Source organism: Macaca thibetana, chromosome 7 (assembly GCF_024542745.1).
Source record: "Macaca thibetana thibetana isolate TM-01 chromosome 7, ASM2454274v1, whole genome shotgun sequence".
Taxonomy (NCBI): Eukaryota; Metazoa; Chordata; class Mammalia; order Primates; family Cercopithecidae; genus Macaca; species Macaca thibetana.
The window spans coordinates 52,080,743-52,103,690 of NC_065584.1; the positions used below are offsets into that span (position 1 = coordinate 52,080,743).

General features: G+C 34.3%; 2 protein-coding genes across 26 annotated transcripts in view; one reads left to right on the forward strand and one right to left on the reverse strand.

Annotated features, from left to right (window-relative positions):
* ATG14 (autophagy related 14) overlaps positions 1–22,948 on the forward strand; it is a 457,705-nt gene that overhangs the window by 171,574 nt on the left and 263,183 nt on the right. The gene's annotated exons all lie outside the window — the stretch shown is intronic.
* KTN1 (kinectin 1) overlaps positions 1–22,948 on the reverse strand; it is a 160,787-nt gene that overhangs the window by 83,985 nt on the left and 53,854 nt on the right. For 14 of the 25 annotated variants that reach the window (XM_050798211.1, XM_050798217.1, XM_050798210.1 and 11 more), the window contains 21 exons: positions 21,661–21,793; positions 19,754–19,841; positions 18,926–19,092; positions 18,452–18,520; positions 17,078–17,115; positions 16,298–16,388; positions 15,859–15,927; positions 15,376–15,413; positions 15,136–15,217; positions 14,583–14,651; positions 9,475–9,509; positions 8,679–8,769; positions 7,931–7,999; positions 6,967–7,004; positions 6,356–6,446; positions 6,139–6,207; positions 4,851–4,888; positions 3,763–3,853; positions 3,618–3,686; positions 3,110–3,147; positions 576–666 (listed from right to left, as the gene is read on the reverse strand). In XM_050798211.1, the coding sequence (XP_050654168.1) occupies positions 576–666; positions 3,110–3,147; positions 3,618–3,686; positions 3,763–3,853; positions 4,851–4,888; positions 6,139–6,207; positions 6,356–6,446; positions 6,967–7,004; positions 7,931–7,999; positions 8,679–8,769; positions 9,475–9,509; positions 14,583–14,651; positions 15,136–15,217; positions 15,376–15,413; positions 15,859–15,927; positions 16,298–16,388; positions 17,078–17,115; positions 18,452–18,520; positions 18,926–19,092; positions 19,754–19,841; positions 21,661–21,793 (1,564 nt within the window). The remainder of the gene's footprint in view (positions 1–575; positions 667–3,109; positions 3,148–3,617; positions 3,687–3,762; positions 3,854–4,850; positions 4,889–6,138; positions 6,208–6,355; positions 6,447–6,966; positions 7,005–7,930; positions 8,000–8,678; positions 8,770–9,474; positions 9,510–14,582; positions 14,652–15,135; positions 15,218–15,375; positions 15,414–15,858; positions 15,928–16,297; positions 16,389–17,077; positions 17,116–18,451; positions 18,521–18,925; positions 19,093–19,753; positions 19,842–21,660; positions 21,794–22,948) is intronic. The other 11 variants (XM_050798224.1, XM_050798216.1, XM_050798214.1 and 8 more) reach the window with 1 other exon arrangement.

Below are 22,948 nucleotides of genomic sequence, written 5' to 3' on the forward strand. Positions count from 1 at the left end.
ATCACCTGAGGTCAGGAGTTCGAGACCAGCCTGGCCAACATGCTGAAACCCCATCTCTACCAAAAGATACAAAAAGTAGCTGGGCATAGTGGTGCACGCCTATAGTCCCAGCTACTCTGGAGGCTGAGGCAGGAGAATTGCTTGAATACAGGAGGCAGAGGTTGCAGTGAGCCAAGATCACGCCACTGTACTCCAGCCTGAGCAACACAGCGAGACTCTGTCTCAAAAATAAAAATAGAAGATGATGATATAATCATCCAATATCATAAAACTATTAAAAGTTAGGGCAGAAATGTGCTTTATATGGAAAGATCTTGAAAACACTGTTAATTGTGAAGGAAGCAAAATACACAAGTTAGTATAGTTCAACAGAGTATTTTATAAGCAAGTATACACACATACACACATTTTATGCATGGGTACTTACTCAAAAAATATGCCAATAATGAGACCTAGTATCTGGGTGGGAGGGAGATTCATTCCGTACTCTATTTTTTGGCAGCAGTTAAAAATTATTTTAAAGCATGCAAAGACAATCATTTACAAAATAATTAATTTTAAGTCACCATATTCACCTGTAACAGCTTTGTTTTGCTAGAAAGATCACTCTCCCTCTCTTTTAGCATGGCTTCTACCCTCTTCAATTCATTTTCCTTTTCTTTCAACCTAGAATTTTTTACAAATATCTACATTTACTAAAGTACATAAAAAAAGAAAACCAGACTCCAATATCACCCCTAATAAAAAAGATGGCAGAAACAATACAAACCAGCTTTTTTCCCCCATATTATATCAACTTAGAAGTTTGTTTTAAAAGATATTTCTAGGATCATTTACTCAGTCATACTTAACATTTCTTAAGCAAATGTGGCTTTATCTAGGAAGAAACTCTAAAACAAAAACTAAGAACAAAACTATATTTTATCTAATTGTTGCAAAAATTACCACTTAAAAAGCAAGGAATTTTGCCCTAAGAATCTCAGTCATAATTTGTTGACCCTGGAAATTATGAAATATGTATAACCTTTGTACTGAAGAGATGCTATGGATAATTTAATCTGTTTTTCCCTTACCCAATGCAGATGTAAATCTTTATCTAGCCCAAGTGAATCTCAATTGCCCTGGTCATCCTAAGCAATAGACCTATAGCATAACACCACCATCAAAATGATCTGTTTAACAGTTTCCTCAGGATAGGAAATCTTATCCATTTCAGTATCCCCAATGCCAGAAAGCACATAATAGAGTCTCAAGTATTCGTTGAGCTGAACAGTTATTTTTACCGCACCTTGATCTAGAATTTCAAGATGCTTATAAATCTATATGAAAAAATGACAAAACAGCATATATCAAGAGTGAGATAAATATATAAGAAGGGAAAAACTTAAATACATATTGCTAAGTAAAAGAAGCCAATCCAAGGCTGAGCATGGTGGCTCACACCTGTAATCCCAGCATTTTGGGAGGCCAAGGTGGGAGGATCACTCAAGTCCAGGATATCAAGACCAGCCTGGGCAACACAGGGACATCCTGTCTCTAAAAAATTAGCCAGGCATGGTGGCATGTGCCTGTAGTCCCAGCTACTCAAAAGGCTGAGGTGGGAGGATCACTTGAGCCCAGGATGTCCTGGCTGCAGTGAGCCATGATCACACTCCAGCCTGGGCCACAGAGAAAGACTCTGTTCCAAGAAAAGAGAAAAGAAAAGAGCCAATCCAGAAAAGCCATATACTGTATGATTTCAACTATGATATTCTGGAAAAGGTAAAACTCTGAAGACAGTAAGGTCATTGGTTGGGGGGGTGCTGCAGAGGTATGGAGGAAGGGAGGGAGGGATGCACAGGTAAAACACAGGAGATTTTTAAGGCAGTAAAACTGTTTTGTATGATACTGTAATGATGGATACATGCCATTATACGTTGGTTAAAACCCACAGAGAGTGATCCTAATGGAAACTATGAACTTCAGTTAATAACAACGATAACAATATACTGCTACTGGCTCATCAGTTGTAACAAATGTACCACGCTAATGCAAGATGTTAACAGTAGGGAGAATTGGGAAGAGTATATGGAAACTGTATTTCTCTCATTTTTTCCTATAAATATAAAAACTGCTCCACCACAAAAAATAAAATCTATTAATTTAAAAAAGAAAATGGCAAAAAAAAAAATGTAAGGCAGAAATATACCTAAAATTACCTACTTTAATGGTCTACATATCCCTACTATAAATAGGCCAGAAATGCTGCCCTAAGCTTTCCAAGCAAATAAAGAGATAAGCACCTTGACAGTTACACAATAGCCAAAAGACAAACAATCATTGTACAAACGAGCAATCTTCCAAAAACAGAGTAATCTCCCTTGTTTTTAAAAAGATAATAACCTAATAAATATACTCAATATCTTGGCAGTTTAAAAGGGGACACTTCTTTAAAACAAATATCAATAAAGAGTAATGGTATCACCAAGAAAAATTTGTTAAGAGCAATTTTAAAGGGGGCCAAAAGGATCAGGTCCAGATACCCCTTCTCACCACTGTAACCTGCTGTAGCTTAAGACAACAGACTCTCTAGAATAAAACATTTTCTAAGATTAATATCTACAAAAACTGACGCCTCTTATGCTGACTAGATTCAGTATTTTTCCTATTCAGCACAGGATGACAAGTTCCATTTTCCCTATAAATAAATTAAAATTATAGAAAGGTTTAAAATTCATTATCAAGATTATGGCTAAAATTATCTTCTGGTTAATTCAGAGATGTTACTAACACTTTCAAATACTAATTTTCATTTGAAATAAGTTTAATCTCTATAATAATTGCATACTTTGTTTTAAAAAATAACTTAAAACCAGTCTGTATTTGCAGAAAGAATAATTGAAAAAATGAGTTTGATGGATTTGGAAAGGATAAAGAATCCAGGTATCTGAAAGCATTTATAACCTTTATTTTACCCAACAGAGACTTAGCCTATTTGCCTCTGGATTATAATTTCCACTTAACAATAAAGTTAATCATGTACAGGAAACCCATCATTATATTCGAACACACTCTGGAAAATAATGAGACGTTTGCTTCTCTTCAAAATGCTGTCTTAGAGCATACTTACACAATCTCAAGTTCTTCTAACTGTGATGCAGAAGAGACCTGACAAACAGAATCACATTTTTAATGCTAACGTTAAAAAAAAAAAGGTGCTACGACACATATATAGAATCACCCACCAATTAAAAAAAAAACATAATTACATGCAGTAAATTTAAGATTGGGCCATTTATAAAGCAAGGACAGAATGAGTTTTATTAAACAATTTTTAATACTTATTTCTTAAAAGATTAAAGACTAATACTTTAAACAGATAGTTAAGAATGAGCTAAGAGTCTATTTGAAAAGGCAGAGATAAGGAAATGCTTGTAGGCTCAGGTTGACAGATTAAGCAGTTAAGTATGATTCGCCAGAAATAAAAGTTAACTTATTTAAACAACAACAGAACCATGGTACAACATAATTTTTCTGGCAAAGAAACTCAGAACATATTAACATCTTGACTTTCTAATACCTTAAACAAAGATTTCTCATTCCTTATGTAACATGCTGGTAATTTGTTTATACTATACCTCTTTCAAGTTATGTTGTGCTACTTCCTGAACATGTGCTTTTAAAGATTCATTTTCTTCTTGAAGATCCTTAAAAAGAATAGGTATAAATTAAATTGACAGTCAAGTATAAAAAGGCTATTTTTTATTGTTTTTAACTTCTCACCTGTAACCACTTCCCTGTATTGGCTAGGTCTTTCTCTTTCTCTTCTAAAACAGCCTTCATGGTATTCATCTGTTCCTCTTTTCCTTTTAATCTGATAATAAATTAATTAGAACTCTAAATGAAAATGTTACATGACCATAAAAAGCAAAAATCTTAAGACACTGAAAAAAGTATAGTGTCTTTTCCTTTTAATCTGATAATAAATTAATTAGAACTCTAAATGAAAATGTTACATGACCATAAAAAGCAAAAATCTTAAGACACTGAAAAAAGTATATTTTGGGTAGTACTCACAGTCCAGCTGATTAAAATAAACTAAAACTTAACAAGTATAAAGGTATACAAGGCTGGGAGTGGTGGCTCACACCTGTAATCCCAACACCATGGAAGGCCGAAGCGGGTGGACCATGAGGTCAGGAGATCAAGACCATCCTGGCTAACACGGTGAAACCCTGTCTCTACCAAAAATACAAAAAATTAGCCGGGCGTGGAGATGCATGCCTGTAGTCCTAGCTACTCAGGAGGCTGAGGCAAGACAATCACTTGAACCCGGGAGGTGAAGCTTGCAGTGAGCCAAGATCGCACCACTGCACTCCAGCCTGGGCAACAGAGCGAGACTCCATCTCAAAAAAAAAAAAAAAGGCATATAAGATTTTGGAGACAATCAAATCAGGAAGTACAGGATGATTAAGGAAAATCATTCTATCACTGAATATCCAGATATGAGTAAGTTATTTTAGCTCTACCTCAACCCTGTATCACCTTGTTTAAGTCTATACAAACAAGATTGTTCTGGATGTGAAAGATACCAATTTCACATGGCTATTAAAATAGGCAAAGAGCAACATCTCAATTTGAGGTTATATTCAGATTATAAATCATGAAAAGACTTCCTACCTCCTTCCCACAAAATAACTTACAGGTTAAAGCCAAATAAGAAACTTAGGGCCCTTAGGAGTTTTGAGATAATTAGTATTTTTGTATTTTCTAAAACACCACTTGAAATCAAGAAGCTATAATTTTCATTATACTTCTATTTAACTCATGAAAAAGAAATAGTAAAAGGAAATGAGATAAATGGTACTTACAAGTTCTGAAGCTCCTGAACTTGGGAAGTGATAGATAACTGAAATACAAAGGACAGAAAAATCTATTAATAATCCTTTCGATTTAACTTATTAAGCTTTATAAGTCTTTATAATGTGTACATTTCAAATTACAAAGAAACTAGCTATATTTTTCATGACAAAATGAGATGTGTTTTGAGTTTACCTCCTGACTCCAGTAACACAAAAATTAATAAACTAAAAATAAGGGGGAGGGACAAGGAAAATAGTCATGAATAATAAGTCTAATTAATGTGATGCTTTTTTTCTTTAGGCTAGTCAAGTGAAGCAGTGGGATGGAGAAGGAATAAAGAAATCTCTAACTGGTTGTGATCAATCAGTTGTAAATACCACTGCACTCAGATCAGCCATACTTCTACAGTTGTGAAAAATTAAAATATTAACTCTCCACACACCTCCCTACCATTATCAGAGATGTTCTCCATCCCAGTTTTCAAGGCCAATTACTCAACAGTACTCTATGATGTCTTTTTTAATTTTTTCTTAGTCATACACAGTCTGATAATACCTTTTATCCTCCACTCTCTTCTCACAGGCCCTTCAGATTCTTGGCTTAGATGTCAGTTCCTTGGGAGGAGACTTTCCTGAACTCTCAATCTATATTAGAAAAGTATGATCTTTTCATCCTACCTATTGCGCTCAACACATTATCTCCAATCACTAGTGATCCACCAATCATGAGTACAGTGCTTTGATGAGAACTGCTTTGACAATAAATACTGCTGAATGCATCTATGAGATGAATGAATCATCTCTTCAATGAAATCTCACCATTTTTTCAAGGAAGCCTTATCAGATTAAAATCAGCAAAATTCATCAATTTCCAGTAATCACATCTACGTCTGAAATCCCAATGAAACTTGTACTTTGTTCTAAGGCAGAGGTCAAGCAATGTATATTCAAATAACATTTTGGTCCATGCAGTTTTCTTTTAAAAGGGGTGGGGAGGATTTAAAAAATTGCCTAAGTGTTTCATGTTTCATTTTTAATTGGAAAACTAAAATGAAACATTAACACAAAAAATGTTCTAGAAAATAACTATGAACGGTTAAAATTTTTAAGATATATAGATTAAAATATCAAGAACACTTTCTCAAATCAGGCAAAAAATAAAATTAAAAGCACATAACCCAATATACTTACAGCATACTACTAAAAGTGTTTTCTGAGTAACAAGAAAAAAAATCAAATAGCTCGTAAATAACACATAACTAATAAATCTGTCATGCTATGGCTCTGGGATTTTTACCTGTTGAGCCTTTTCAAGCTGGACATTTCCTATTTCTTCTTTTAGAGCCTTTATTTCCTGTTTCAAATCCTTGACAATGACAAAACAGACAAGATTGGACAATGGAAACACAGAAATTGACATAAAATGCAATGCACAGACAAACACATGAAATTAAATGATATTAACTAAAGTTGATAAACAAAAACATAAAACACAGTTCTATGTCTCCCAATACCTGAACAGTTTTCTCCTTGTTAGCAACTTTGAGAAGTTCTGCCTCCAGAAGCTCTTCTACAGACTTGATCTTTCCATCTTTCTCGTGGATCCTTCAATAAAGAAATGCAGTATAATTTGATTAGAAATCACCAGACCCATCAAAGATATAAAAATAGCAGCAAATAATGAAATGGCTCTCCAAATCAACCCTTTCCCATTTTAAATAAAATAGCAACATGTCTTTGTAGAAGGGCCAGGGCAAATATAAAGCTCCTCCTAACAGACAGCTGAAGCCTATGCACACAAGAAGTCAGTTAAGTGCTTCAAAAGTACATCAGAAATATAAGATTTGTACCCTGAGGAACACAGGGGAGAATCAAGTTCCATTCAACTATACTGACTCCCATCCTCTGGAAACAGGTTTTGTTTTGTTTTGTGTTAATTATTATTATAATACTGAATTTGGGAAATCACAGCTAAGTTCTCTTACCCCATTAAGAAAAATTCTAGAGTGAAAGTTAAACATACATCAGCTGTCCCAATTGCACAATAAAACTAGATTTCTGAGCACACACACACAAAAAATGGACCAAAGAAGAAAAACCAGTTTATAATAATGTTATCACTTACACTTTCTTAAGTTCTTCAACTAAAGATGCAAAAGAAACCTGGAAATAGGAAAGTATCCTACTTAGTAATTTATTCAAAATAGAAATGGGTCAGAAATAGAAATGCACATTATCCTTAGATTTTCCACTACAATCAAAATCCAAATAGGAAAAGCCCAGGCATTCTTTCGAGACTTTTTTAATGTCATAATAATGACAATAAATAGCATTTTGAAAAGAGGTAGCTTTAAGGCCACTTATAAATATGTCAAAAGAAAAAAATCATTAGATAAATGTTAAAATTATTTAATCAATAATTCCAACCATAGAGAAAATGCAACTAAGAAACTGCCTAATTTCAGGCAGCCTCTTTTACTAGAGTCTTACTTTGTATTTGTATACTTAGAACTTTTTATCACTCTAGTAAGAGGCAATGGCACCCTATCTGGAGTATTCGTCATAGTACCTGGCATACAATCAGTATTATATAAATTGCAGCCTCTATTACTGATTATCATTCATAAATTAAAACTATAATTGACAAATTCCAACCTGGAGGAAGAGAAACAACAGACTTGTTTCTATGCAACAGTTTGCCCCCTGTTTAAAAGAGAATGGGCTGGGCACAGTGCCTCATGCCTATAATCCCAACACTTTAGGAGGCTAATGTGGGAGGACCGCTTGAGGCCAGGAATTTGTGACCAGTCTGGACAACATGTCCAGACCCCATCTCTACAAAAAATAAAATAAAAGTTAGCTGAGCATTGTGGCATGAGCCTATAGTCCTAGCTACTTAGAAGACTGAGCAAGGAGTTATCACTTGAGCCCAGGAGTTCAAAGTTATGGTGAGTTATGACTGTACCACTGCACTCCAGCCTGGGCAAAATAGCAAGACCCCGTTTCTTTTAATTTAAATAAACAAACAAAAAAACAAACAAACAAAAAACACAGAGACAAAGAACAGTTGTAAAAATGTACTACATTACCTGATCATTTTGCTTAGCTTTTAAGTCTTGAACTTCTTTTGTCAGAGATGAATTTTCTGTTCTTATTGCCTTTTTCAAAGACACATAAGCAAAACATGCTTTTATTTTCTGAAAAATACAGCTAGCTTCAAAATACATTAGCTTCTCATTTCTTTAGCTGCTTCTTTTCCACTCTAGAAAGCCCAAAACTCTCACTTTTTTCCATGTCTATAATTCTGTAACTTCAATAGCTACCCAAATGAATTTTTAATTCAATTACACCCACATATATTTCTACTTATATCTGAACAACCTCAAAAATACATAGTATACCACTTGTTAGTTAAGTTACTCCTCTCCCTAAATTCAAATACATCTTTTAACTTACTTCTTCCAGCAACCTTTTCCCAATCAAGTTAGTTAAAGCTAATGACAATCATAAAATAGAATGGCAATCTCTTCTCTGGCCTCCAATACCATTTCATGAATTAAGTCTGCTAGTTATCATTTGGTTATAATTTGGACAAGGGTGCAAGTGGGGAAACTGACAAACTATAACAATAGTATTTACCTCATTAAGGCAGTCAATGTTACAATTATGCATTAACTTCTAAAAAAATCTTTAATAAAAAAGCATTATATAAATTTATAAAATGTGAGAGGTACTATTAAGTTTAAGATCTATGGGGAAAACCTTACACAAATTACAGTGAAATCCTTTTATGTCACTGAATAAACACAAGGAAAACAAAACTACAAAATGCTTTACATTCAGCTCCTCTTCTTTAGTTGCCACCTGAATAAGTCCAGTTTCAAGTAATTCTTCTACAGTCTTTAACTTCTCATCTTTTTCTTGAATGCTGAAATTATAAGTTTATAACACATGTATTAACTATTTTTCAAGGTTAATGATATTATTTCTTCTCTTTTTTTGAGACAGAGTTTCGCTCTTGCTGCCAAGGCTGGAGTACAATGGCGCGATTTTGGCTCACTGCAACCTCTGCCTCCCAGGTTCAAGCGATTCTCCTGCCTCAGCCTCCCAAGTAGCTGGGATTACAGGCATGCGCCACCATGCCTGGCTAATTTTGTATATTTGGTAAAGACAGGGTTTGCCATGTTGGCCAGGTTGGTTTCGAACCCCTGACTTCAGGTGATCCACCCGCCTCAGCCTCCCAAAGTGCTGGGATTACAAGTGTGAGCCACTGCGCCCGGCCAGTTAATGGTATTATTTCTAATCATTTTAAGTGGATCAACCTCTGTCCATCATTTCTTATAAACTTAATTCTAGAAAAGTTTCTAGGTTTCTAGTGATGGTTTATCATGGTCTCAGGATACTTCCTCTTTACAAGTAAAATGTACTCAAGTAATTCATGCTTACATGCTAGCCTCAACAAGTAAAATTACTGCCACACATGAAACCCACAAACGGTAATGTAATCCCAAATCAACAGTATACCACATTTTCTTCCATTACAAAGTTTAAAGAGAATTTTTAAAATATGATTAATGTAGTTAATTTGGTAGAAGTAACTCATCAAAATATAAAAAGAAAACTAAACTCTTACCATTTTTCCATTTGTTCCACAACATCTTTATTAGGCTAAAATAAAAATCACCAAAAAGTTTAACTTTACCAAATTTGCATAAAGAAAAACCAGATGAGAAATTAATTTTGTGAAAACTGTTTAGGGTTATTAAATAGATACAAAATTTAGGACAATAACTTATCTGAAGACTTGATAATTAAAGAATTCAGAAAACAAAACAAAGAGATACATCTACACAAGAGACACAGAAAAAGCAGCAGTATAAAATGGGCTGGCAAAATGAATTAGTATCTTATGAAGAAAATCTTAATCACTAGAAAAGATAACCTTCTCACTTCCTTTACATTAATTCAATTCTTCAAAGAATACAGACTCTAAGACCTTGCAAATCCAAAAAAAAAGAAAGAAAAGAGAAAGAGAGAAAAGAAAGAAAAAAGAAAAACAAAGAAAGAAAAAGAAAAGGAAAAGAAAAAGAAAAAGAATGGAAAAGAAAGAAAAAAAGAAAAAGAGAAAGGCAGGCAAACGGGCTCTTTTAATTGATTTGATTTTTTTTTTTCTATACTAAGGTGTAACATTTACATAGACAAGTGCACAAATCCTGTTTACAGCTCAGTGAATTTTGTTAGATAGATATTATGTAACTACCAACCAGATCAAGATATAAAATGTTTTAAAACTGATTGTAAACTGCAAAAGCAACAGGAATACATTCTTTATAAAGCATTAGAACATGACATGTAAGGTGAGTCCCCCTTGAAACTTCTCCTGGCATCCCCCGGTACACACAGAAGTCCCCAGTGCTAAAATTTATCTTATATCCAAAGCAGGATTTCTCCCTCAGTATTCCCATATCTTCAGACAGCCAAGCAGCCTGACCAAAAAGATTTACGGTCTTTCTCCTAGAACATTCTCTTCTGTGCGCCCCTTTCCCAATCTTGCTAGTTTCTTTTTTTCCTCAATCTTTTTTTTGTTTTTCCCAATCTTATTACAATCATTTTTCACAAATAGTATTAATTTTTCCATTGCCCTATCCAAGTCCTAAAATTCCACTCTGTACATACTTATGAAATTAAACCCTTCTCTTTAATGCCTAAGTTTAGGCCCTCAGCTTACTCATCTCAAATACCATAATACCCTAATTCTTCTCCCTGCTTCTAGTTCGTAAGAATTGTTTTGTAGAAGGCACAGGAAAAAAGTTCCCAATGGGAAAAAATAATCCAAATATCAGAAGGGAAATAGGAATTGTCAAAAGTACATTAAATCAGGTTTATACTATGAAAAACAAATCATACATTAAGCCTTTAAATCATTCATGAAGATAGTTTTTGTCCATATTTATTTTCAATGAACGCCACCTCAGAAAAAGACATAACACTATTAAGTCTAAGTTAACTGCACCTTAACCATTTACTGTATTGTACCTTTAGTCAGTCCTACCTACCAGAGTCTTCTTTCTAAAATGTTAGGCTAAATGCTCATTTATCCTTCCAACACCCTTTAGTGGCTTACCCACATGCTACATCAGGTTCATGGTCCTCACACAGCATACAAAGCCCTTCATAATTAGGTCTTAGCAAATCTTTCTCTACTCCTTACATCCTTCCTGTATTTTGTACTTCTGCAATACACCAACACTCTGAATATGCCAATCTGGCCACACTGTCATGTCTTTGAACATTGTATTCCCTCAGCCTGGATTGTCTCTTAGCTCTTTGGCAAATTCATGGTCATTTTTCAAAATCAGGTTTAGCTGTTCCCTGTGTTACCTCCCTACCTCCTTCAAATATTAAGAGAATGCATTATCTCTTCCTCTAAACCTGTACACAGAGTTCCAAAATTTCTTTCACCATAATTTTCTGTTTAACACATCTATCTCCATATTAGGAAGGCAGGAATCAAGTCTCATTCATCTCTGTAGGCTCAGCATGTAGATAAGTACCTAGTAATATACTCAACTAGTAAATAAGTATTTGATGAATTGAATTTTTTTTAATGAAGTTACAGTTTAGAAATTCTTGGTCTTCAGCTCATCAAATACTCTATTGCATAAAACTGACCCAGCTTAGTTTGCATCTCCTCCAACATTTTTACTTCACTTCATACTTTATTGGTTTAATCCAATCCTACTGTTTCCACCCTAGATGATTTCCAAAACTACACCATATACAATAAATTCTTCTGCAATACAATTTAACAAGGCAGCAGAGCAAAAAGAAGAAACTTCCTACAGTTTTTACTTAATAATCTTGACCACTGAATCTTAAAAATCTACTGGAGTAAGAATAAATAAGTCATGCTGCTCTTTCACTAAAGGTCAGGATGTGCTCCCGTCCAGCAAAAAAAAAAAAAAAAAAAAAGTAAAAAAAGTCTTATTCTGAGTTCATGAAATATTAGTAAATGATTTATTTGCATTATCTGACCATCTGCAAGCCTAAATCCAAATACAGCCTTCTCTCCTTTAGGGTATCAACAGGTTACCTTACTTGGTACCTGCTGTCTTTCTGCTTCCTACACCTGAAGAAACAACAACTTGGCACCATTATTGGTTTCTGCTTTCATAAGCTCAATCTTTTCCTCCAGAATAAAAATCCATGGGGTAAAAGGACTGAAATTTTTACATAACTAAACTGTTCAATCTCTCAACTGTCACTTGGAATTCTGACTGAGGGATAGAAAGGGGTTAAAGAAAAGTGGAAACGACAGAAATTAAGATTATACCCATCTTTTCTCTTCTTTCACTAGCAACAATGAAAACGACTAGAGGAAAAGCCACAAAGATGATTCTTTGCCAAAATGAAAGAAGTCACAACTATAACCAAAACCTCAGTCATATGCTTTCTACACTATTAATAAAAAGCTTTCAGAGTCAGAACAACTCTTAAGAATTACCCGGTAGCAGATCTTAAACTGGTGTCACAAAATAAGTTTCCCCCTTATCAACTAATTCTTTTAAATAAATCAAAAAATGTGGCTATAAAATTTTATCCTGTGAATTGTTAATTATTCTTCCTATCAAAAGCACATCTCATACTAAAAGTTGTCACTTTAACAGAACATCTAAAAGTACGCAGAAATCTTATAATAAAAGGCTGACTTAATAAGATAGCAATAATATTAACTTTCATGAATGATTGGGAATTTTACATAAGGTTATTACAATGGCATTTCTCAAGGTATTGTATGACTTTAAAGGAAAAGAAAAATTTAAGGCTGGTGGTTTTACTTTTATCTAATGATGGAAAATACCATTGTTAGTAAAGAACAAAAGTTTTCTGTTTAAATAAGAGTCACCAACACCTGGATACTACTAGAATACAAGAATTCTAGGACAGATTCAGAAGTTTCTAAGCATCTGTTTTACCTCCATGAAGTTAATTTTAGAAAGGTTAAAACTTCATACACTGATATCAGCATTTCAAAAATCTCTGGTAACTAACACACAGAAACTATATACTCTGCTGTTCCAAGTAAGAACACACACACAAAAAAATCTATTACATCTAATCCAAGTCACCAATGTTATATCTCACCACTGCTATTTAACAGTAAAAATTTAAAATGCTGCCAATTAAACAACTAAACTGTAACCAGAGACTACAAGATACATTCGTATTTCAGAAATGGGGGGGGAGAAACCTTATAATTGATATCATATCTTTTGTAAGCTATACCAGAAAAGGAAATAAGACAAGAATCAGCCTTAGCTGGGCACAGTGGTTCACATCTGTAATCCCAGCACTTTGGGAGGCCAAGGCAGGCAGATCACTTAAGGCCAGGAGTTCAAGACCAGCCTGGTTAATATTGCGAAACCCCGTCTCTGCTAAAAATACAAAAATTAGCCAAGCATGGTGGCACGTGCCTGTAGTCCCAGCTACTCAGGAGACTGAGGGATAAGAATGGCTTGAACCTGGGAGGCGGAGGATAAAGTGGGCCAAGATGGTGCTACTGAACTCCAGCCTTGGCAACAGAGGAAGACTGTCTCAAGAAAAAAAAAAGAATAAGCCTTAAATGCCATTTAAACTAAATATCATCCCTTCAGCATTTTCTCCTCTATTACTTTTAGTTTACAAGGATAAAGCAAATACAAAGTACATAGTAAGACTATGTAATAATGCACTTAATATCATATGCGGAGGTAAAATAGATTATTTCTTGACAAGTTAATACTTACAGAGGCACAGTTACTTACACCAGCTTAATATCTGCATAAACGTAAATTTTAAAATAAATGAAAGAATGCAAGGATTCGCTAAAAGAAGTGCTATCATTTGCAACAGCTTTACATTTCAGCTTCCAATAAAAGTACAATTCAAAAACTTAGTATTAGGAACAAATGCAAACCTTCTAATGTGTCACCAAGAGTTCGTGTTTTATTAATAAACTGTAATTGTAAGAGCTGCGTAGGAGAAGAGTATGAAGGCACCACTTAGGAATAGGCAGAGAACAGATACCACTGGGCTCTAATTTATGGAACCATGCTTATTCAAAGCTGCTATAGTTTAGATGCCTTGCTATAAATATGAAATGAATAGTGATGGTGGCAGCGGATGGAGATGAGATGGATAAAATAAATACTCTAAGAGAAAAGAATTAAGGTTTAGATACCTGCCATAAACAAAGCACTAGACTAAGCATGATACATAAGCTTCTCCTTTCAAATCTAACAACCTCATAGTGTAAATATAATCTCCACGTGAAAGGCCTGGAATGAGAGGTGTCACAAAGGTTAAGCTATTTGATCAACATCACACTGCTTTTAAGTGCTAATAATAAGTTTCAACCTTTAAAGATACCATGCTCCCTAAAAGAAAAAGCTGAGGTTCCAAGTCTAAGGCAGGACATTTATTCTGAGAGTCAAATGTATCAAAACGGCTTAAATTCTTTTTATGCATATCCTATTACACTTTTTTGTTTTTCTGGAATGTGCTTTTGAGCAGACTGGCATAAGCTTCATCTCAGGAAGAAAAAATGTCCTTAATTTAGATACAGGATGAATAGAAAGGCAATAACAGACATATCCAAGCTTAAGCAAAATTTCTCAATTAGTCTTTTGGTACCTAAATAAGAAGAACCAGATATTGTTATATATCAAGTGTTTCTACTTTGTAATTTAGGAAAAACCTTACCTGTTCAGAAACAAGAGTCTGTAGCTTCTGAACTTCTAATTTTAATGCTTTGTTTTGGTCATTTAGAATCTGGAAGAAAGAATCTCAATTTACTGTTTTATTAAGAAAAAAGGTAATAAAGCAATCATTTGAATGGGTTTTTGAACAATCAAACCTTTATCTCAGCTTTCAGTACTCAAAGTGACAGGTCAATTATACACTGACATAATTCAAATTTCACTGGACACAGAGATGCACCCTAGCACTTGGTTGGCCATGACCAGAAACCAGAACTACAGCAATAGTGGAGACAAGTAAGACAGTCCGAAATAGAAACTATCAGCTGAGAAAAGGTTGGTGGGGGGGAGCAAAATAAATCTCTAAGCTCTACTAAAAGAACAGATAATCTAGAGGAAAAATGATAAAATTCATGGTTTGCATAAGTCCCCTAATGAACTACAGAAACACTGTTTCAGAGTGACTTCACATAAAATGTAGTATTTCTGGAATCACTCAACTGAAAAGTATGCAAGGTTGTTCTAAGAAACCTGAGTTTACAAGCTTAATCACACACCTTAAATTCTTCCATTTTGTTTGAAATTTCATGTTGTAGTTGTTCTTCCAGCAATCTTATTTTATCATCTTTAACATAAACACTATAAGGGTGAAAAAAAGTAAATTAAAATACCTCATACATTCAGAAAATCTACAGGAATTATGGGCACAACTATCAATTATAAGTAGCAACATTTTCTGCAACGATTATACTTAAACATAAATGTATGAATGACTAGATGTACAATACTTTAGTCACCTTTGTTGCATCTTCTCCAATTCATGTGCAGCAGCAGCCTGTGTATGGAATGAGAAGAAAATGGTATCACTTCTCAGTAAGTGCTCAAAACTATTTTTTCACTAATTTTTACATATTAAAAAGTTATAGTTCCATATATTTGAAGTTACAGCAATACCATACATTTCTGTAACATGTTTTGCTGTTTGATATTTTTTACTTCTCACTTTTATCCTAGTAAAAGGTATATCTTTTTTGAATTAAATGGCTCAAAGACTCAAATCAGCATAGTAAGATCATTTTAACTGCCTCTTGAAGTGATCAATTCATTGGATCAAACATTTATTTCAACATAAAAATAGTAACATCAAATCATGCAGCCAAAGATAAGAAACCATCATATTTTTTACTTACACAATCAAATTGGAGCTCACAATACCAGTGAAAATAAAAATACGCAAACTGAAATTCTGAGGTCAATGCTCTAAAGCAATAAAGATCTACCTGCTCATTTGCCAGGGCCTGTAATTTCTGCACTTCAGCTTTTAATAAGAAATTCATATTCTGTATATCCTAGAACAAGGAAAAATAGCATTTAAAATATTTAATACAATTGATTTTAAAGTTTGTAAAGCATCTTTTCTACAAAAGAGTTAAGCAAACGTCTCAACTTATAAAATTTCCTAAATAAAATCACCAATTTCTGTTATTTAGCATAGTCCTATCGAACTATTGTAAATTATTGTAAATTATATCACAAGAGAAGCCCTTTGAATTTTTCCTCATAGAGAGCTAGAGGATTTTGTAGTTTAGAAAAATAGTTATTTCAAATGAACTCTAGACTATTTTCCATTCTTCATATACACTTACTGATTATGTGGATAAAAGTAATTTAAATTTCAGTCCTGTAAAATATTGCAGCCATTTATACAAATTACTATACCTTAAGTTCCTCTTCTTTACTTGTTAAATGATCACGTTCATTTGCTAAAGAATCTTCAGTCTGTTTTATCTGCTTATCCTTTTCTGCAATCCTTTAGAAGATATTTGTACATTCAATAAACATTCAGAAGTCACAAATCAAAAGGATTTAAAGCCTTAGAAAGCATCATCCTTACTTCAGTAGTTCTCATATACCTTCCATTTCTATAGCCCCTTTCAGTTTACTAACAACTGTCATACACATTACTATAACTCCTTAAAATACATAACCCTATTTTAAAACTCGAAATAAAAGAGGTTAATTTGTTAAAGCTAGCAATGTCAAAACCAGATTTCAGATCTTCCGAACTCAAGTGATCAATGTCCATGCAAAATTACACGGCACAAAAAAAGCACATAACTTTGTTTTGGTTATACAACCACAGAGTCGGACACAGAAGAACTACAACTACTTATTAGACACAAAAACTAATTTACTTCCACTACTTTCTAAACAATTACCTCTTCCACATAATTGCTAACACCCAAATGAAAGTCTCCCCAACTCTTTTTAAAATAAAAACATAAATAAAAGCAGAATATATAATGTTTAGGGACCCAAATCACTAATGGGAAAAAGGAAAAAAAAAAAAAAAAAAAAAAAAAGCAAAAGTTGCTCAAATCTAGTTCAGAGTATTTTCTGAACAGGTCAGAGGTATAAAGTTAATCTTAAGTGTCGCATCTAACAAGTATCAGTTAGTGGTGACTACACAATTATAAGAGTGTGAAAAGATAGGCTTACACTTTATGTAATTCTTCTGCTAAAACTGAAGCGGAGGTCTAAGAAAGAAAAATAGTGTCAACATAAAAGTATTTAAGAGAAAGCTTTAAAGCTATACAATAATCATAACAGAGCTTTAAATTCTAAGAGAAGTTAATGTATATAAATTGTTAAGAAAGTATCTGGCCCATGGTGAGTGTTCAATAAAAAGTAACTACTATTCTGAAAGGAAGTCTGATCACCAACAGCCAGTAGTCAGGAATTACATATCACAAGCCATTTAGAATAAAACAAGTTGACAGGTCTGGAAACTAAATAATTGACAAGCAACAAATGAATAGGAAAAACAGCCAGAAAGGCCATTTGTCATCCTGTGTTTCTTCTCCTTATTAACAACTTTTAATAATAAAATTATCCATTCCATGACTAATATAGTTTGGAAATACCCATGTTCATGTTTACTATTTAAAAGATTCTTACAAGCACTCTCTACGTATTTAACTCCTGATAAATTTTTTAGAGCTACTTCTCAGCTGATAACCCAAGATCACAATTCAATTTGAGTTTGCAATCCACATATACATACACATCCATACCAGCACCCTTTCCTGCGTTAATTCTTCCCCAATTATTTTAGACTACAATTTCTACAGACAAAGCAATAGGGAAAAATATGTTTATAGGGTCAAAGCTTTGGGAGTTTGAACTTCTCTGAACCTTAAAAACAAAATTTTAATGTAAAAACCACTTTTTATACAGAAATGTCAGACTTCTAAGCCAATACTTTTTGCTACAAATAACTCTCAGAATTTTCAAGTTGAAAAACTGAAGCTCAAAATTCGCAATACTTAACTTGCTTTTTACTTGATTTTCTTTATATTATTTATAAAGACGTGTACGTCACGTCAAAGAATAACAGGTCTTACACTATCACTTGAAAACTTTGGAAGGTTGAGTCACTAAACTGAGGTACAAATTTTCAATTGATTCTTTTGCAAATATAATCTGTGATCTATGGTTACCATATTGTTCCCCCTGCTAATATATTAGGATTTTCCAGAGCTAGTTGATATTTAATGAACATCTGTAATACATAAGCCACTATTCTAGACAGCATTCGGCCAATTCTCTCTCCTTGTTTTGTGACAGGACTGGGGATATTTTTGTATAATAAAAGCTCTCTAACCTTCCCCTCATCCGATTAGTTGGTATGGATTTCTTTCTGAGTGTTTTCCCTCAGCACCGTACATAATTAGCAAGTGTTTAGCACTCAGGATCATCATTTGTTGATTCAATGACTAGTCTCCCAGCTAATAATCCAGTAATTGGCACTCAACGGGCATTCAGATGAGTGTTTAAATGGCTGAATCATAAGCAATAAGAAAGCGTCATTACCTGGGCTGCTATCTGGGAATGGAACTGCTGAATCTGAGCTTTCAAAGCCTCATTCTGCTCCAAAATATCCTTTCATAAATAGCAATCAAAAAGAAAAAAAGCATGCTAATAAATAACCCCATGTATATGAACACAATGTATTATAGGTACATCTGTTTATCTTTATCTTTTTTTCTTTTTTAAGGCATTCTTAGATTCCAAAAGGCATTATTTTAAACAATGATTAGACATTCTGAGTTAGCTTATAAGACAGAAGTTAAAGATATGTCTGTGCTATTCCTAATCTAATACAAAGAGCCTAAGACTGTCGATGAGCACATCTTCAAACATACCATATTGTGACAAGTGCTCAAAGTTATTATTATTCATCATCATTTCAGAATTAGGATAAGGTAGACATTACTCTCTCTTCTAGACACACAGATCTAATAACTGACCACCTGTATTTTTTTAATAAAAAAGAAGAAAAAATACCTGAACCTGCATTTGCAGAGACTCTTCTTTGTTCACCCTTTTCTGCTCTGATTCCATTAACTGCATCAGTCTTTGCTCCAACTGTTGTTTTGATACCAAGGTATCTGTAAGCTTACTATGCAGACTCTGTACTTCATTTTCTTTGGCCACAAATTTACTCTGTAAATCTGTAATAAAACATTACATTTTACAGAGGTCTCTTTCTTTGCCTAGTTTCTCATACACATCTTTAGTGTAGGCATTCTCTTCTCTAGAAAACCTCCTTTGAATCTCTCCTGCTTCTACTCTTGCATGCTCCTGTAGCAGCCTATACTTGTTTTTCATGGCAGAAAGGCAGTAGTAGAGAAATAAACAACACACATAACACGTACTCCATTATCTCCCAGATGGATTCATCAAATTAAGAGTAAATGAGTAAAAGTTAGCATGTATTAAATGGGCAGTTTTAAGTAAATTACTTGGGATGGTAATGCTCTGTTTTTCTCTTCAAAATAAGAACTATTTTCTTGGGAACAAAAAATAAAATGAAGAATTAACCAAAGAACCAAAGAGAATAACTACAGAAAAGAAACACACAGCCAGGACCCCATTACCCTATCATGTACTACAATTTTGCCTGCAACTTTAATGCTTCAGGCAAAACTAGTAGGTAACTTATTTTAAAACCCTAACAAATGTCAAAGAAAGAAAGATATTCTGAAAGTATAAAAGCTATTTTTACTAAGCTATAACCAAAATACCAAATTATACTTTCTTCACAGATGGAAGAGAAAGGAAATTTTACCCAAAATTACATACAAAGTTTACATGAATACCTCTTCCCCTTACCTTGCTGTGCTGCCTCATGTTCCGCTGTTCTCTTCCTGATGTAGCTCTGAACTTCTTCCCACCTTCTTTCAGCTTCTTGTAGTTGAACCTTGGTATTTTAAAAGGGAGAAAGGATAAATTAGCACAAACACAGAATTTCTACTTTGAAAAAGAGGGAAAAAAAGCATCCTCTACCTTTACTGTTGTATCATAAAACTGCTTATTACAACTAGTCTCCTACATTTCAATAAGACAGGCAGATAAACACAGTCTAAAAGCTATTTATTTATCAGTCATAGCCATCCTATCCTCCAACATTACAGGGTTTACAGTTTAGAGATTATTTCAGAGACTCAATATTTGTGCTGAGTTTAGATCAAGATAGCTACTACTATATACATATCTGATCCACTTAGCAATAACCTGTTTCCCACTAACCCTCCTTCAGCTGATAAGCTTCCGAAGGACAGGATAGTATCTTTATTGCTAAATCTAAGTAGCTAAAAATTCTTATTTTGAGGTATTTCTATAACACAACACTCCAATCATGACTATAATCTTTAATGTCATTTATTTATCCATATCCACAGAAAACAGACTTCCATATCTATGCCAGTAGTAAATCCATCAGCAAGATCAGTATTAAATAAAAGAAAGGATACTTATATTAATCTCCCAACAAGACCCAAGAAAACTTAAGAAAAACAAAGGTTACTCACACTATTTTCCATATTCAATTACCCTTGAAGCCTTTTTAACTCCTACTCTGGAACTGGTATCAAAGTACAACTGTATCAATGACCTAGGTAGGAATCTATTATAATGAGGTAGCATTTAACTTACACAAATTGAACTATACTTTCAACAAATCTCCTCTTCAATAAAAGGAGAAATAGAGAATTATACTCATCATTCTATTCAATGTACATATGCTCCAGAATGCATATAAAATGAGATAAATGAATCTGCTCCTCCCTCAGTCAGCCTGAGCAAAGCCATGCATCTCTTCACAGTATAAGTATCTCATTGGACCAAGTGACACACTGGTGTCTAAAAACATAATATGTGATTTTTTTGTACATCATGGGTCGAGTGCAAGCCACTGGAACACCACTTAGTCTTGTGCTTAAACAAAGGAAAAACTACCTATTCCAGTGCTGAAAGAAAACTAGGTTCTACTGGACCTACTGAAAAATCCCAGCTATGGGTGATAAAGTGGTATTAAGGGTAATTTTTAACTACATGATTTCTGCCCTATATATGTAGACCCTAACCCCCATATATAAGACAAACTTCTACAGTTTATACCTGTCAATCAGCTAACATCATTTACCATATCTTCAAACAGTCTTTAACTTCAAATTCAAGGCTATATTCAATTCTTTCAACAGGGCACATGCTTCTTTTTCTTTCATCAGGGCATAGCATTTAGACTACAGGTCCCACTAAGAGTCAAACTATATTTTTCAAAGCTATATACACATTTAAGTCATCAAATTAAATACCTACTGATATGGTTAGGCTTTGTGTCCCCACCCAAATCTCATCTTGAATTGTAATCCCCATAATCTCTATGTGTCAAGGGAGAGACCACGTGGAGGTAATTGAATCAAAGGCATGGTTACCCCCATGCTGTTCTTGTGATAATGAGTGAGTTCTCACAAGATCTGATGGTTTTATAAGGGGCTCTTCCCCATCGCTCGGCATTTCTCCTTCCTGCTGCTTCATGAAGAAGATGCTTTGCTTCCTCTTCACCTTCTGCCATGATTGTGAGTTTCCTGAGGCTTCCCCAGCCATGTTGAACTGTGAGTCAATTAAACCTCTTTCCTTAAAAATTTACCCAGTCTCAGGCAGTTCTTCATACCACTATGAAAACGAACGAATACACCTATATTATTCATGAAATGACAAAGGTGGGAATATATCACCTTCAACTGAGTAACTGCTTGCTCAGCATTCTTCTTTTGGACTTCCTCTTGCTGTAGCTTTCCTGTTTTCTCAGTCAGCTCATTCACCAACCTAGCATAATCCTGGCGTAGTTTATTTAGTTCTGCAGACTGCCTGAAAACAGTAACTGGATTAGGAGCCTTCCATTATTACAAATAGATATAAGAAATAAACAAAACATACTTTGGTAGTTTCGCTGAGCTGAGCTAGTAGTTCTATTTACAGCCCAACTGAAACAGAACACAAGCAATTACTAACAATAAAGTTTAGGTGGGTAATTCCTATATAATTCTAACGAGTTATACAAATTCTAAAATCACTGTAAAATATCAAGAAAAATAGATGACCATAAATAGACAGTGTCACCTTCAAACTGGTCTTCTGAAAATGTATTAAAAATCAACCAGTCAGGGTACTGTGTACTCATATTACTAATCTCTCTAAGGTACTATTTCTCAAAGTATGGCCTCAGAGTCAATCACTATCACAAGGAAAGTGTCTTTTTTTTTGAGACAGAGTGTGGTTCTGTTGCCCAGGCTGGAGTGCAGTGGCGCAATCTGGGCTCACTGCAACCTCCACCTCCCAGGCTCAAGTAATTCTCCTAAGTGTCCCGAGTAGCTGAGATTACAGGCATATGCCACCACGCCCAGCTAATTTTTGTATTTTTAGTAGAGACAGGGTTTCACCATGTTGGCCAGGCTGGTCTTGAACTCCTGACTTCAGGTGATCTGCCCACCTCGGCCTCCCAAAGTGCTAGGATTAAAGGCGTGAGCCATCACATTCAGCCTGAAAGTGTCTTAATATATAGATTGCTGGGCTCTACCTCAGAGTCAGTGAATCATAATCTTTTAAGGGTAGGACTCAAGAATACACTTTTTAACTAGAATGCCAGGTGCTCTTCAGAATACTGAAGTTTAGGAGCTACTGTGAAAGGCGACAGATGGATTAAAACTTATAAATTTCATAGACCATTCCACTGGTGGTACTAGTATTTATTACATAGTTTATATATAATATACACATACATGTTTATATAAATATGTAATATATGATATATATTAATGTGTTTGTATAAGTATATAATAGTATGACATTAATATAACATATATAGTTTACATATATGTAACTGAAGAAGTTCTTCACAAAGCAAAAGAGAATTGTTTTTAAAAGTAACTCATTTTAAGCCAGGTGTGGTGGTTCACGCCTGTAATCCCAGCACTTTGGGAGGCTGAGACAGGCAGATCACCTGAGGTTGAGAGTTCAAGACCA